The sequence below is a fragment of the Amborella trichopoda genome, chromosome 2 (genome assembly GCF_054954075.1).
Source record: "Amborella trichopoda isolate Santa Cruz 75 chromosome 2, AtrichopodaSantaCruz75HAP2 v2.0, whole genome shotgun sequence".
NCBI lineage: Eukaryota > Viridiplantae > Streptophyta > Magnoliopsida > Amborellales > Amborellaceae > Amborella > Amborella trichopoda.
This window is the reverse complement of record NC_142337.1, coordinates 53,540,837-53,558,760: the sequence shown is the minus strand read 5'-3', so window position 1 is coordinate 53,558,760 and position 17,924 is coordinate 53,540,837. Positions and strand designations below refer to the sequence as shown.

Here is a 17,924-nt window from a genome sequence, read left to right as displayed (position 1 = left end):
ATATATATATATATATATATATATATATATATATATATATATAGTAAAAAAATGTGGTTTTACTACTGAAAATCTTTGTGATAGCCTTAAAATACATTTTCATCTTTATTTATAAAGTTTAAAGCTTAAAAAATAGTGTAGATCGACAGATCTATGAAAACTTTAAAATCTTAAAAATTAACGGTCCAAAAATGCATTACAAGATGCACTATTTCTAAAACTTGAAATCCATTTTTTTTCGTGTCCATACATCTTGATGTCCTGATGTTCAATTTGAATATATTTGGGTATCAAAACAACCTCTTATAGGGAAATTTTTGAAGTAGGCTTAAATTTGATTGTTTATATATATATATATATATATATATATATATATATATATATATATATATATATATATATATATATATATATATATATATATATATAGAAGATACTACAAAACGCCTATAGGCGAAAATGAACAGTGATTTCACCTATCCTCATCACCGTCCAAAGTTCATCACATGGTCACGATTGTCTGATAGTATTTTATTTTTTATTTTTTTTATACAAATTATAATGATATAAAATTTGGAATGTGTGTTCATAAAAAATAGGCTAATCTATCAAAAATATCAAAAACATATTTTAGATTAAAAAAGTGACCAAAATACCTCCGAAAGGTTTTAGAGGTATTTTGGTCAATTTTTTTGATGAATTAATTTTTTTATATTTTTATTAGGTGCGTCTCACTAAGATGTACACACGCTCCAAATTTATAATCATTCTGATTTGTAAAAAAAATAAAACACTACCGGACAATCGTGACCATACGATGAACTTTGGACGGTGATGAGAGTAGGAAAAATCACTGTTCATTTTTTCCCATACATATATAGGAAGATGCTACGGTATGCCGATTTGTGTACCACTACAGCAAACGCTGAATGACCCAGATCAAATCTGGGCCGATGAGACGATCACAGATGTCTGGTAGTGCTTTATTTTTTCATTTTTTTCTACAAATCGAAATGATATGAAATTTAAAGCGTGTATTCATAAAAAATTAGGCGAATCTACGAAAAATATTAAAAAAATATTTTACAGGAAATAAATTGGTCAAAATACCCCTGAAAAGTTTTAGGGGTATTTTGATCAATTTGTTGTTTGCGAATTATTATTTTTATATTTTTATTAGGTACGTCTCACTAAGATGTACACATATTCCAAATTTTAGATCATTCTAATTTATAGAAAATTAAATTAAATTCAAACACTCTCAGACAACCGTGACCGTCAGATCGGCCCAGATTCGATTTAAGTTGTTTGGCGTTTACTGTAGCAATATGCACATGGGCGTACAAGAATTTTTTCTATATATATAATCACTATTCATTTTTGCCTATATATATATATATATATATATAGGTTGGTGAAAACGAACAGTGATTTCGCCTACTCTCATAACCGTCCAAAGTTCATCGCATGGTCACGATTGTCCTGTAGTGTTTCATTTTTTATTTTTTTTTTACAAATCAGAATGATATGAAATTTGGAGCGTGCATTCATTTGAATATTATAAAAATATAAATAAATAATTCGTAAAATATAAATGGATCAAAATACCCTTAAAATTATATAGGGGTATTTTGATCAATTTATATTTTGTGAAATTATTTTTTCATATTTTTATTAGGTGCGCCTCACTAAGATGTATATATGTTCCAAATTTCAAATCATTCCGATTTATAAAAAAGTAAAAATTAAAATACTAACCATATAATGAACTTTGGACGGTAATGAGCATAGGCGAAATCTTTATTTTCGCCTATAGGCTTTGAGAAGACATTTACCATATATATATATTGCCCCTTTTAATTACAAAGGTTCAAGATAGAGAAAGTTGTGAAGGGTGGTTTTATTACTAATTTTTAATAAAAGTTACTTTTGTAGGGCAATTTTGTAAATATTACTACAAGACAAAGGGTAATTTTGTCATCTCCATAAGGGGTAAGGTTGAAATTTTAACTTCATGACAAGGGCACTTTACAAATAAAATTTCAGCATGCTAACTTCATAACCCTATATATATATATATATATATATATATATATATATATATATATATATATATATATATATATATATATATATATATATATATATATATATATATATATTACACCTTAAAATGTAGAATTAAGGTGCACCTATAAAATCCTTTGAAGAACGTTGTTTTAAAGTTGGAAAAACATGTAATTGATCATCTCTGCTTAGAGATGTATATATATGGAGAAAAAAAGAGATTTAATATCCTAAAAATAGTATATCTTGCACCAAATTATATGGAATGTTCATTTTCAAGATTTTCATGCATTTACAAATTTGCTTGATTTGAACCAATTTTAGAGTTTTAAATTTTGTTATCAAGACATAAAAACCAATTCTCTTACCATCCTAAAATTTCCGACACTAAAATTGCATCTTATGCTGAGGTTTGGGGTGCACCTTAATTTAATTGTTTAAGGTTAATAGATCATTGAGGGGTAAAAAGCTCTTACAAAATTGTCAAGGTCATCCAAATTAATAGTTAATAATTTACTTTTAAATTTTTATTTCATTCAAGAACCTTTTTAAAAATATCTCAATAAAAATGTCAAAATTGCTTTATTTAGGCATGGAGTTGTGAACAAGCAAGAGCATTTTCAGCAAATTGACCCATCCTAAACAAGCTGGATTACTCTGACATTTGATATTTGGGCTCTTATGAGAGCTAAATTACTAAAATGTGCCTAATTTGTTAGGGATCCCCAACCTGAATGGTTCAATTTTGGGTGCTCTTTATGAAATTTTTACTTTTGGTGGTACCTAAGTGAATAAGGAATTATAATACAAATCCTTAATGTTAATTAAGATGTTTTGACTTTTTTAATAATTTTGTAAGAAGTTATAGCTCCTTAAATAACATTAATGATTTAAAATTTCATTGAGCTTATTCACCTCCTCGAAAGGATATCATAAAAAATGTCAAAATTTACCCTTATTCAAGGTTAGAAACTAGAGCAAGTAAAGGCTTTCATTTATTTGACCCACTTGGTATGCTCCAATCTAATGATGGGAGCACCCCCACTTGTTTAAGGTGGATTAAATTCTTGTTTGGGTTACTAACCTTAAACAAGAGCACTTTGAACATTTTTAAAGATACTTTTAAAGGGGGTACCCAATGGGCATTTAGAAGTAAACTTTGATTGAGATCTTTTGACCGTTTTATTTATGCAATCCATTATTTAAGGACAGAAATAGCAAGGATTTGAAATCTTGAATCATCAAACCATGAAAAAATAGCAGATGCATGTGTCCAGAACTGTTCCTAAACCTCACGCTATGGATGGATATATTCATCGCTATTTTAGGGTTTATTTAGAGGACAATTAAGCTTATTAGGATCAAACTATCTTATCTTAAATCAGTATACATTGCATATTATTTTATTAGCCATTTCATACACACATTAAATTACATAATAGTATTGTTTAATTATTTGATCTTTTAGACAATTTTAAGCTATTTTTAGTTATTTCTGATTAAAATTATGTAATTTTTGGCAAATTATTTTAACTAAAGTGCTAAACAGCTTTAAAAAATACACTTAAATGTAAAACAGCCTATAAGTTTACGGGTGAGATTTGTATAAGGTGTCAACCTTAAACAATTAAGATAAGGTGCACCTCAAAATTTCATTATAAAATGTATTTTAGGCAGTGAATCACCCTAAAATGTATTTTTCACCGATATTATGAAATTGAAAGGTAAAAAATGGTACAAATCTAACACAAATTTATACCCTTAAATATCTTGATAATAGATAGTCTCGACAATATGTTACAAAATGTACTATTATTAATACTTGAAATTCAATTTTTTTTTCATATTCATATATATTGAAGTGGAGATGATTAATTCGAGGGTTTTCCAGTGACGAAACAACCTTTTCCAATGAGTTTTGAGGTGCACCTTACTTGTATAGTATAAGGTTGACACCTTTCATTGCTTGTAAAAGCGCCAGATCTAGCCGCTAACCGTTAACCTTCCAAGCCGGTTCTGATTTTGGGCGGTTAGGGTGATCAACCGGTATTTTTTTAAAAAAAAAACAAAAAAATGTATATAAATTCTAAAAAATAAGAAATTTGATTTGTAATGCATTTTTAAATATTCTTTACATTCTGGTAAGGATTAAAAATTGTTTCGGTCATTAATACCCACTTTTATACTTTTCTCATCTTTTTTAGAAAATTTTAAAAATAGCCGTTGGAAAATATAAAATAGGTTAAAATCAATTTTTTTCATTAATTTTCAACTTCATTTGAATGTGTTTTGCTGTAATCATTCTTTATATATATTTTTATATTTTAGTAGATTTTTTTTATATTTTTTTTATTTTTTTCAATACTTTTTTGATCACCCAAGAGTTGCCCTGTTAGAGCAGCGATTGAATCAGCCGGTTTACTGGTTAGGCCGATTAAACCGCTTCCGAATCCATGGTTTGTTAATATTTCCTCGATTTTGAAAACACCGCACCTTATATATAAACTTTTTCCATAATTTCACTTCAAATAAATTTGTAAGGGACACTGCCAAACATGTTATAATCATGATTAATTTTATTGGGATAATAAATTATCAGTTACAATGAGTTCATCCAAATATGCCCTTGGAGTGCAAGCAGGAAGAAATCATTTTTTCCCATAAATGAATCCTACCTCTAAACTACCTGAAAAGAAGAATGCACACGCTAGGGCTCGAACATACATGTTAAGTGCGCGCGCTCTCTCTCTCTCTCTCTCTAATGAAAGCAATGGCTTCATTTGCCAAATTTCACTTCAAAATCACATATATACGCTGTGTACTTATCAATAAATGGTTTGTATCGACTAGAAATCAAAATGAGCATGTACACTATGCTCTCTTTTTTTGACAAGAACATAACTATTTAATATGGTATGTATACTACGCTATCTTGGGAGCAAAGTTGACTTTACTCGCTTGATCAAAAGGCTTACTTAAGAGGATTTTTCAATCTAAAATTTTAAAATCCACTTAAGAATTATCAGATGATTATTCTAAAAAAAAATTGAATTTTGAATTTTCTAACACTTAGATCTAACTATCTAAAAGTTGGATGGTCTTTATTCAATCTCGGAATTTTTTTTTTCCAAGTGCATAGAGGGTACAGATAAGGAATTTTTTTTTACTATAGTTAATCTTTGTGTTGAAGATGCTACATCCCATAAATTTGATGTCATGCAATTAATTCTAAGTAGGGTTTTACTAAAGTTAATCTTTGTGTTTAAGATGTTACATCCCATAAATTTGATGTCCTGCAATTAATTGGGGTTTAAGCCAAGAGAGTGAATGGACATTCTACTCTTGCGGAAGTAGAATATCCTTTCGCAAACAAAATAAAGAAAATGAGAGAATTAGAAGAGAAATAGCAACCTTTTTTGGAGCCATTAAGAGAACCGCTCTCTTATGATTGAAAATTAAGGCTAGTATCACTTGGTTTTTTTTTTTTTTTTGGGTGAATCAATGGGTACCTAAGACGTAGCGTTGCAAATCTTCAAGTGCTAATCAATTAAAACCGGGCTCTTTTCCTAGAATCATTTCGCTTATCATATGAATAAGCATTCATTTGGTTTATTTGGGGATAATCAAAAGCCGGCTACCTTCATGAGGTGAAACAGTGAAAAGGTGCACAAGCACCAATCGTTTAAATTAGAATTTAGATTGAACCTCCAACAACAACTTTTTTTTTCATTATTTATTTATTTATTTAAAGATTAATTTTACATGAGATTGAAGATATAAATTTATTTTTATAAAGAACACTAAATAAAAATGATGTAAAATTGTTTTCTACAAAATAACCAAAATACCCTAAATACTGTAGGGGTATTTTAGTCAATATTTTTATTCAAAATAATTTTTATTATTTTTATTTGTATGCCTTATAAAATTTAAACTACTTCAAATTTCAGGTAAACCTAATCTTTAAATAAAATAAAAAACAGTTTTTTTTGGCTGTCATATAGCCAGGTTCCATCCGAACCATCAAGGTGCTTGTGCACTTTTTAAGCCTCCACCTCATATGGATGCTATAATATCCCTTTAATAATTGTGCCTATGTCCCATTTAGTAAAATTGAGACCCCACTCCGTACATTTTTGGGAGGATATAAAGGGTCGGAGCTTAATTTAGATTGTTACCGATCAAAAGGCAAACCCAAATTCCCTTCGGATAAAATATATGAATAAAACATATATATATATATATATATATATACTTACTAGAAACATCTACGCAACGCCTATAGGCAAAAATGAATAGTATTTTCGCCTATAGGCTCATCATAGTCCGAAAAAATCAAGCGGCGTGTGTTTTTCGACTGCCACATGCCTAACATGTCTATAGTAGGTATCGTTTCAGACATACTAAGTCCATGACTAAAAATATTCACGCAGAACCATAACAGACGAAGCGGTCCGTTGCGGGTCTGTTCAATAAACCACCACGGACAGAGCAAGTCTGTGGTGGAGGCAAAACGTTATAACATCTCACCTATACGCATTGTTTAGGTTTTTCCATATATGGAAACATCTACACAACATCTATGGGTGAAAATGAACAATGTTTTCACTTATAGGCTCATCACCATCTAAAAAAATCGAGCGACGTGCGTTTTTCAATTACCACGGACCTAACATGTTCGTGGTGAGCACCGGAATGGACAACGCCATCTGTTGTGGGTGGGTCTGGTCAATAAACTGCCATGAACATAACAAGTCTGTGGCTGAGGAGAAACATTGTAGCATTTCGCCTATGGGCGTTTTTTAGGTTTTTCCATAAATGAAAGGCATGGAGCTTAAGTTTATATTTCCAAATTTTCTCTGGAGTTTAATTATGAAGAGCAGTTAATCAAGTGTATACTTGTTACATTCGCGCATTTATTTTCCTCTTAGTTTCTTTACAAAATAATACAATGGTGTGCCAAAAGGAAATGATATGGGGCAAGATTTACACTCTTCTCACCTAATGGAATACTTGAGGAGATGCATAATATTCACTTTCATTAAACACCGGTCTAAGATCTTCTTGACACATAAAATCCAAGGGGAAGGAAACGAGATACCCCTTTACCGACTCTAATCTCTCCATGGGCTCCATGGCTTTGATTCCGCCATTTTGATAAGACTCCAGCTTTTCAGGAGCTATTCCTAGATCGATAGTCGTGTGCCCAGTTTTCTCCTTCCAATAAGCAATGCTTTGCCTAATCGCCATTCTACAGTTAATAATAAGTAAAACACAAACAGTGAGATCAATCATGAATTCAAAGAAAATTTGGAGAGAGAAAAGCAGGCAAGATGTGTTTTTGTGTGTAAGAGAGAGAGAGAGAGAATTTGGAGAAAAAGACAATTTCCTCCTTCCAACAACTGATGCTTTGCCTAATTGCCATTCTACAGTTAATAATAAGCGGAACACAAACAGCGATAGAAATCATCAATTCAAAGATTGGAGAGAGAAAAGTGGTACGGAACAATTGAGAGAGAGAGAGAGAGAGAGAGAGAAAAGCTTAGAATAAACTTACCTGGAAGGAATAAGGTCATTTGGGATGCATGTAAACACATCTTGGAAGATCATGGTATTTGTCTGCATAACATTCAAAAAGAATTACCCTCAGGTTGAACAATATCACACAGGAGAAAACAGAAGACTAAAATTTTCATTGACCAACAAATACAGTCAATAAGAAATATCGCATGTTAGGACTTGAAAAAGAGTCGGTTTTCTGCATTTTACATCTATAAGCTACAATTCAATTTTCACAAAAATAATGGAATAATGCTCACAATCAGGTCAAAATGAACCCATGGATTTTGATATCAACATATAGCTGCTAATACAGTGCTGATCACTAAACCAATATATTTCTATTGAACCAGCAAAGACTGGGAGCCTGAGGATAAAGTAATTTAGATTGCTAAATTCAAAATCTCATGGGAACATTTTTAAATGAATGAAAAGATAAAGTTCATAACTTTGTTAACCTTTGCCTCAAAAAACTAAGTTGTTAACCTTTTCCTCAAATAAAAAAGTTCATAACTGAGTTCAGCCAATTCCAAGGAGAAAGCAGTGCATAAATAGATCAAAATCAAAATGTCATCGAGCCAGGTAAACCTCCTACATATAAATTACATGCAAAGTTTCCTTACCTTTGCAGTTGCCATCCATATATCTCTATAGGTTGCATCATCCACAGGATCACTGATTCTATTGAGCTGAAAGGACAAAAGGGAGACACATAACCACATGAAATAAAATGCAAGATCGATAGGAAATAAATACATTCTGGCATCTGCAAAGCCCCATGCATAGCAAAAAATCATTTTCTGAAAATGGTCCGTGACCCCAAATGATGCCCAAATTTAGTTAATCAGATGAAAAAAATGTAGTTCTTTCAATATCTCAAGACTTGGGTCACCAAGATTTTCACACAGTGACTTTCCTCAACCAAGCTTCACACAAAAGGAGTATAAGCTTCTGTGGGACCCAAAAGTGATGAAAAAACCAAAAAAAAGGTTGGGTCGAAAACCCGAGAGGGTGGCCAAACATTCCTATTCTTTACTTTCTTTTAAGTTGTTTAGTGGTTGGAGGGTTAGAATTGTTTGGGACCTTTAGGGGTATGGTATTAAGTTAAAGGTTAAATTTGATACTAGTTGGGACTTTTTTGGGATTTACATTTATGTGATGGGTTATATCGGGTATTTGCCAATCTTTTAACTTAAGGTAGGATTTAAGGGTTGAGATTAGATTAAATGAATGGCTAGGATTTCGTAGGAACTATTCCGGTTTCCTTGGGGTGTTTTAAGTACTAGTTCCATGGGAGAATGGGGGATTTTTGGTATTGGAGAAGATTACCCTTGAGAGCAAGGCTCCCCTCTAGTTTGGGTTTGTGAGATTGGATGTGAGGACGTTGACGCTTGAAGCTTTGGATTACTCCAATCACCTTGTCGCAGCGAATCGGTGCGTGAGGACCAATTATATTCCTTGATCAACTGCTATGCTCCTTTTTCTAGCAATAGTTAAAGGTATTTATGTCATTTAAACTTGGAAACTTGAGGGATTCTTTTTTAAACAGTTGCTAAGAACCCATATTACCGGTTTGCACATTTTCTTTTGTTTATACTGTTCTTGCACTCAATTTACATCAAGTGGTGTCAGAGCAAGTTCATTCTTGTGGCTGTTCACTTTTCCTTTTCCTCTTTGAGGACTTTATACATCCGATTGATGGATGTGAGGGGTGCATGTGGGAATTGTGGCCAAAGGGGCAGGAATGCAATTAATGCCGTGACTGTTGAGATGTTGCAAGTGATGCGAACAGATTCAGTATCTTACCTGGTTGGTTATGGCTATGAAGGGCCATGATCATGAAAATGGAAGTGATAGAGGCCCTGGTCTTGTTAAGAGGGGTAATGGATAATTTTGATCCTTTTGCTCAAAGAGAAAATGAGAGCTCTAGCAATGGAAGTAGGGCAGAATCTGATGGCTCTAATAGGCAGAATGTGAGAGCACAATGACGGGAAGATCGCATTGTACGTTCTTTGCAAAAAAACAAAGAGTATGGTGTTCATATTCAAATTGCAGAGTTTGATGGGGGGAAATGGAGGCTGAAGAGTTTCTAGATTGGTTGGACAGCATTGAAAGTTATTTCGATTGGAAAGAGGTCCCAGGAGAGAGAAAGGTCAAATTGGTTGGAGCCAAGTTGAGAGATCAAGCTTCTAAGTGGTGGAAGCATTATCAACATGATCGTGAAATTAGGGGTAAAGGAAAGGTTAGAAAATGGGACAAGATGAAGGACAAATTGAAAGCTCAATTTTTGCCCCAAGACTATGAGAAAACTTTGTAACAAAAGGTACAAAATCTGCATCAGCGGGAGAAGACTATGTAGGAGTATACTCAAGAATTCCATCAAACATTAAGGAGTAATTTGGCCGAGAGTGAAACCCAAAGAGTCAGCCGGTATGTGAATGGTCTACGATTGGTAATACAAGATCAGGTGGGACTGCATCGACTCTATAAAGTAAGTGATGCATATCAACTTGCCTTAAAGGTGGAAGCCCAACTCACCCATGGAACCTTCAAGAAGATTGGGATTGGTCGCAATGACAGTGCAACATCTAGCCGTGGAGAGAATGTCACCTGTGGTGGGTGGGTAGTAGCCTCTACACGTCTTAACAACCAAGTAAAATCCTAATAAAGGGAGATGGGGTCAAGGTCGAGGCAATGTACAAGGGGGAATCAAATGCTTTAGGTGTTTGGAATTTGGGCACCGGTCAAATGAGTGTCCAAAAAGGAGAAAGGACGTTCAAGTCAATCTAGCGGACGACCATGATGTAGGAATTGAGGAGAACTTGGAACACATGGAATATGAAACTCAGCCTGAAGAAGTTCATGAGTCTCCTACTATTGAAAAGGAAGAACTTGAGGGCAACATGGTTGGTGAAACACTTAAACATCTGACGATCTATGTTGGTACCGCCGGTCAAAACAGGCGATGATTGGCTTCATAAAAATATTTTTAGACCCCGCTACACAGATGGAAGATAACTTTGCAACCTTATCATTGATTGGTGGGAGTAGCAAAAATTTCGTGGCTCAAGAGATGGTAGACATGTGCAAACTCAAGAATGTGAAGCACCCACAACCTTGACTGTCTCTTCAACATGCCTTGTTACTTTCTCAATTGGAACTTCCTTTGAAGAATTGGTGTGTGTAATGTGGTCCCCATGGATGCCAGCCACATCTTATTGGTCATCTTGGTAATATGATTGGGAAACTATCCATCATAGTGACAGAAACACCTATCCATTCTTCTTAAATTGTAAAAAATATTGTTTTAAAGCCAATGATTTCCTGGAAGTGGTGCTTCATCTGGCTTCTTGAATCCACGTGATTTCCTGAGAGAAGGTGAAAAGAGCGGGATGATCTTTGTGCTGGTCGGGAAAGAAGACATCAGGTCACAACCGGTGCCAGAGGATGTGAAGGAGTTATTGGAGGAGTTCAAGGACATTTTTTCTGAGGAGTTACCTAATGAGTTGCCCTCAACACCACATTGATTTGATACCAGGCGCTGTCCTACCAAACATAACCCCGCTACTGAATGAGTTCCAAAGAGCACGAGGAGCTTCAAAGGCAAGTATCTGAACTTCTACAAAAGGGCCTTATTTGGGAGAGTCTAAGCCCATGTGCTGTAACCGCCTTACTCACGCCAAAGAAGGATGGGTCTTGGAGGATGTGTGTGGATAGCAGTGCTATAAATACGATAGTTGTCAAGAATAGACTTCCAATACCGAGGTTAGATGATGCTTGATATGTTATCTGGTTCTCAAGTCTTCTCCAAAATAGACTTAAGGAGTGGGTACCACCAAATAATGATTAAAGGAGACGAGTCGAAGATAGCTTTCAAGACTAGGGAGGGCCTCTATGAATGGCTGGTTATTCCATTTTGGATTCTCAAAAGCTCCTAGTACCTTTATGAGATTTATGAATCAACCATATGCTGGGAGGTTCGTGGTTATCTATTTTGACAATATTTGGTGTACAACAAAGATAGTAAGGCTCATGTTGAACACTTGAGGGCTACCCTCCAGCTTTTAAGACAAAATCAGTTTTATGTAAACCTCCAAAAGTGTACATTCATGACTGATAAGCTGGAGTATTTACGGTTTGTGGTGTCGGCTAAGGGTGTAGACGTTGATCAGTCCAAGGTTCAGGCTATTACATGTTGGCCTACCCCGAATACCTTGACAGAGATAAGGAGTTTCCATGGGCTAGCCACATTTTATCAAAGGTTCATTCGAAATTTTAGGATCATAATGGCACCAATTACAGAATGTCTTAAGAGTGGAAGTCACAGTTGGAACTCAAGGAATGAGGAGAGTTTCCAAAAGATTAAGAGAAAGATGACATAAGCACCGGTTCTTGCTTTACCAGATTTTGATAAGGTAATTGAGGTGGATTGCGATGCATCCAAGGTGAGTATTGGGGCTGTCTTGAGCCAAGAAGGGCGGCCTAGCGCCTATTTCAGCGAGCAACTCAACGAGGCATGATAAAATTATTCCACCTATGATATTGAGTTCTATGCCATTGTCTTAGCTCTTAAGTATTGGAGACACTACTTAATTCAAAGAGAGTTTATCTTGCATTCAGACCATGACGCCCTATGGTCCATCAATGCTCAAAAGAAATTAAGTAGGAGAAATGCAAAATGGGAGCGTTTTTGCAAGAGTATACTTTAATACTCTAGCACAAGGCGGTCCAGCGAAACAAGGTGGATGATGCACACAAAGTAGAAGGGCTTATTAGTTGCAGACCATGTCAGCTGATGTCGTTGGATTTGAAGTGATTAAAGAGCAATACAAGATAATGAAGACCATGTCAGCTGATGGTGTTGGATTTGACGTGATTAAAGAGCAATACTAGATTGACCCCTATTTCCAAGATATTTTTGGAAGGCTTTAAGCTTGGGATTGGGAAGTAGAAGCAGAGTTCATAATCAGCAATAGTTATCTCTTTAAAGGCCTCAATTAGGCATACCTGAAGGATCATTGCAAAAGCTCTTGATTGCTGAGTTGCATTGAGGAGGTTTGGGAGGTCTTTTTGGTAGAAGCAAGATGTTAAATATGGTGGCAGAGAGGTATTTTTGGCCCAAGCTGTGACGTGACACCGATAGACATGTTGATAGTTGTCGAACATGCCAAGTTTAAAGGGTCAACAGGAAAACATCGGCCTCTATACTCCTCTACCAGTCCCTATGACCCCTTGGGTTGATATTAGCATGGATTTTTGTTTTGGGTTTACCACGGACAAAAAGGGTTATGGATTTGGTATTTGTCATTGTTAACTGCTTCTCTCATCATCGTCAAAGCATCGTCAAAGCCTTTGCCCTACTAATTGGGATTGGCTATACGAATTCTGATTTGCCATTCTGTTCTATTAAAGGCCATACCCTCAGCGATATCTTTTCTCACTACTTCCAACCATGTCCTTTTGGGCATATCCCTTGCCCTTTTTGAGTCTTCTACTTGAACTAACTTGTACCTCCTAGCAGGTGCTGTACTGGGTCTGTGCCACATATGGCCAGCCTACCTAAATCTACTCTCTCTCATCTTATTGCCTATTGGTGCCACACCTAAATTTTTCCAAATGTATTCATTTCGAATTCTAACCCTTCTCATCTTGCCACTTATCCATCTTAACATCCTGATCTCTGCTACAATCATTCTATGGGTATATTGTATTTTGAGTTTGACCACCCAATATTCTGCCCCATTGAGCAAAGCTGGTCTCACAGCTGTCCTATAGAACTTGCCCTTCATGTTCATTGGTATGCGGCGATCATGTAAAATTCCGGTTTCACATCTCCACTTCGCGCACCCAGCTTTGATTCTATGTGCGACATCTTCCTCAATCTCTCCATTTTCTAAGATTATTGACCCAACAAATCGAAAGTGCTTTTTTTTGGTATTTCCTAACCATCAATCTTAACTACTTCCTCGTTTCTACTCCTATTATTACTAAACTTGCATTCTATATACTTTGTCTTAGTCCAACTAATTTTAAAACCTTTAGATTCTAGAGCATCTCTCCAAAGTTCTTTGTGTTGACTGCTTTTTTAAGGTGGCCGATTTTATTGCATGCAAGAAGACATTGGATGCCACCTATGTAGCAAATCTATTCCTTTGTGAGGTGGTGAGACTTCATGGGGTCCCGAAGACTATTACATCTGGCAAGGACACAGAATTCCTCAGTCATTTTTGGAGGACTTTGTGGAAGTTGTTGGCAAATAATCAATAGTACAGTAGTGCCTAGCACCCAAAAACAAATGGTCAAACAGAGGTGGTCAGTCGGAGCTTGGGAAATTTGTTGTGAGCGCCTTGCAGGGGACAACATTAGGCAGTGGGACTTGACCTTAGCACAAGCTAAGTTTGCTTATAATAGTTCAGTGAACAAGCCTACTGGAAAGAGCCCCTTTGAGATCGTGGATGGGCGAGTTCCATATCACATTGTATATCGCATACCTATCTTGGAACAACCTCGTGTTAGCGATGATGTGATGGCATATGCTGAAAATCTGAAGGAAATCCAAGAACAGGTTCGTCAGAAGTTGACAAAATGAACAAAAGATATATAGAAGCTAGTGATCGCCATAGGAGATCCAAGGAATATCAAGTTGGAGATTGGGTCATGGGGATCCTTTGAAAAGAAAGGTTCCCTGCTAGACCTTAAAAGAACAAGAATGTAGGTACATGTGAAATACTACAAGAGTTTGGAGAGACTGTTTATGAAGTTGAGCTTCCCCAAGACCTAGACATATCTCCCATCTTTAATGTAGCTGATCTTTATAGTTATCATAGTAAAATGGAGCCCGAAACAGAGTTCATCAAAGAAGAGTAGCAAGATCAAATTCTGAGTAAACAAAAAGAAAAAACTGAAAGGGTGATTCAAGTCAGATAAATCAAAACTCAAGTTGGCTATCAATAACTTGTCAAGTGGTTGGGGAAACTTGATTCTGAAGAACTCACGAATAAATGAAGAGAAATTCATGGAGATAGATAGAACTGTCAAGCTGCAAAACGGAGGACTCGCACGGAGGTGAGTTCCTTTTAAGGGGGGGGAAGAACGATGCAAAGAAAAAAAAAAAAAAAAGGTTGTGTTGAAAACTAGAGAAGGCGGCCCAACATTCCTGTTCTTTACTTTCTTTTAAGTTGGTTGGAGGGATTTAGAACTATTTGGGACCTTTAAGGGGTTTGTTATAAAGTGAAAGGTTATATTTGATACTATTTGGGACTCTTTTGGGATTTACTTTTATGAAATGGATTATGTTGGGTATTTGGCAACCTCTTTAACTTAGGGTAGGATTTAAGGGTTGAGATTAGATTAAATGAATGGCTAGGATGTCGTACGAACTCTTAGGGTTTCTTTGATATCTTTTAAGTACTAGTTCCATGGGAGTGGGACTTTTTGGTTTTGGAGAAGAGTACTCTTGAGAGCAAGGCTCCCCTCTGGCTAGGGTTTGTGAGATTGGATGCAAGGATGTTGACGCTTGAAGCTCTAGGTCACTCCAATCACCTTGTCGCAACGAATCAGCACGCGAGGACCAATCATTTCCTTTGATCAACTGTTGTGCTCCTTTTTCCAGCAATGGTTAGAGGTACTTCTGTCATTTAAACATGGAAACTGAGGGATTCTTTGTTTTGAACAGTTGCTAAGAACCCATATTACTGGTTTGCACATTTTCTTTTGTTTATATTGCTCTTGCACTTGTAAATTGGACAAATACCAAGAACTTTACAGACATAAGATGGTAAAAGAAAGCCAAATATAATGATCAATAAGAAGCACAATTAAGAAAACACCAAATCTTTTTATTATTTTTTTTGAAAATGGAAATACACGAAATTGTTGTGGCCAGATATAGAAGAATATTAGCAGGGAAAAGAGAGACCACACTAGCAAAATTTTCACCACTAGCATAGTTAACCCAATGGAAATCCAATTAATGATGCAGGGATACTGGCAAATCAGTTTTGTATTTGTGTATGATAATTCAAATGTAACCATAAAATCCACAGAAGAAGATGAAATAGACGTGCAACCATTGCAATGATGCAAAAACGGTTAAGCAGTACATAGGTGAAAAATTAATAGAAGTGCAAGACCAAAAACTACCAAAAAGAAACTGAAAGCATAGCAATCACATAGCCAATTTCATAACTACAAACCTCATTCACATTAAGTCCAAGGTGTTCTGACCACAGTGACAGCCGAAGACTGTAAGAAAATTTTCCAGCTTTCCAAGAACCCCCATTCATGACAGAATCAACAAAATCCTTGTCTTCAATAAGAACACCAATCTGCAAAAAAGATATTTCAGGACAATATTATGCAAGCATTAAATGCACAAGCATGCTCAAGGAATTCGGGAACAAAAAAGAAAAGAAAACAGAATGGAAAAGTAAAATAGTTGCAGAAGATTCTTTCTAGATTATTACAAGGAAAAAGGCGAAAGTTCCCCACCTTGGAATTTGTTGTCCACTTAGAACCCAGTTCCAAGTAAACCCCCTAGACCCCATCTGATGGAGGGAAAAATTGTTCTTATTCTTTATTTTTATTCAACTTTAAAGGATGTATATTATAGTTTGCTTTTAGGGTTCATTTCTAGGGTTTTTAGTTTTTTAGGGATTCTAGGATTTTTATATTTTCTTAGTTATTTCATGGGAACTATTCACAAGTACTATTCATAAGTACTATTCACAGGGGTAAATTAGTCATTACAATAACTTAAATTAGGACTTTTGGTCAAAAGTTAATTGTATGGACAAATATTGTCCAAAACAATAATTTTCTATTATACATAAGGGCATAGATGGACTGGAGAGGCATTCACGTTTTCCTCTTTAAGAAAAGAAAGACTTTGTCTTGTAAAAGAAGCCTAAGGCTTGAGCCATAGGTGGAAGAAAGCCTTAGGGTTTCTCCAAAATTACTTGTGTAAAGGTGCTTCTTGCTGATTTTCTATGTTTCTTCTCATACATCACCATCCCACTTTAATAAGTCAGACTAGTAACCCCTCCCCACCTTTTTACACATATAATGTATTAAGATGCCCTTCTAATTTTTAAGAATACCAACCCCATCCATTTCTCTCATTCTCTCTCTACCCTTTCCCCAAAACTGATTTTCTATCTCTACCATTGCACACACTCCTCTACACTTTCACACACTCTCTCTTTCCATATATATTTATTACCCCTTCATGCACTATTTCGGGGGATAAATAGACAGAGTGTGTGTGGGGATAGAAAGAGAGAGAGTTTGTAAAGGGGCAAAAAGGAATTAGTTTTGGGGAAAGGCATATAGGGAGAGTGAATGAGAGAAATGGATGGGTTGTTAGCATTAAAAAGAACATGGCCACATGGGAATGTTAGTAAATTACACGTGTAAAAAGGTTTTTTATCTTTTTTTTTTTGTTTTTTGTTTTTTTTTTGGTGCGAGGGGTGGGGGTGCTATGGGGTTTACTTAAGACTCTAAGGTCTGAGTGAACAAATTCCAAGGAGGGTGGACGGAGTCATTTTCCCAATATTATACAATGCTTGCTTGGTCTAAGAAGGTTGAATGAGGTGAGTTGTGATAAGTAGGCAGCCAACGTAAAACTTTACCAAAACTTTTCATGAATTCAAAATACACGTTATCTGCTTATGCTAGGGCATTCGCTGTAAATGACCTGCTATACCGGAACCTAGGTACAATGAGAAACGAGCAAGGGTTAGTTAGGACGTTACTCAGAAGCGACGCATTGCAACGCCGGCTGATTGCGATGAAAAATAAGCAAGGGTTCCCACGATATTCTGGACAAGTGCAAATAAAGGAGCTAATCTAAGAAAATAAGATTCGTCTAGCCAGATGAAATGTATGGACGTTGACAGGCAAGAGTATGGAGTTAGCGAATACAATAAGATGCAGAAGAGTAAACATAGCTTGTCTACATGAAACTAAGTGGAAAGGAAAAATGCTAAGAAAACAGATAGGTATAAACTTTAGTATACAGGAAAGGATAATAATACAAATAACGTAGGCACAATAGTAGACAAAAATTTTAAAAATAAAGTAGTTAATTTCAAGAGAGTATGTGATGGGCTCCTATTAATTAAACTTGTATTAAGGGAAGAGATAATTAACATAATTAGTGCTTATGCACAAGTAGGACTAAATGATAGAATTAAGAGAATTCTGGGGGGACATGGATGGACTAATCCAAAACATACCAAATGGAGAGAGGACCTTTTTAAGAGGGGACTTAAATAGCCATGTAAGAAGGGATAGTAGAG

At 35.4% G+C, this 17,924-nt stretch overlaps 1 protein-coding gene across 2 annotated transcripts in view; it reads right to left on the bottom strand.

The window, feature by feature from the left end:
• Positions 1-6,906: 6,906 nt before the first annotated feature.
• Positions 6,907-17,924, bottom strand: part of LOC18431481 (phospholipase D zeta 1) — a 65,104-nt gene continuing 54,086 nt past the window's right edge. For both annotated transcript variants that reach the window (XR_016049589.1, XM_011624002.3), the window contains exons 17-20: positions 15,822-15,953; positions 8,250-8,315; positions 7,625-7,686; positions 6,907-7,318 (exon numbers count right to left, since the gene is read on the bottom strand). Coding sequence is in view for 1 of the 2 variants with exons in the window: in XM_011624002.3 (XP_011622304.1) it covers positions 7,069-7,318; positions 7,625-7,686; positions 8,250-8,315; positions 15,822-15,953 (510 nt within the window). In the remaining variant the exon portion in view is untranslated. The remainder of the gene's footprint in view (positions 7,319-7,624; positions 7,687-8,249; positions 8,316-15,821; positions 15,954-17,924) is intronic.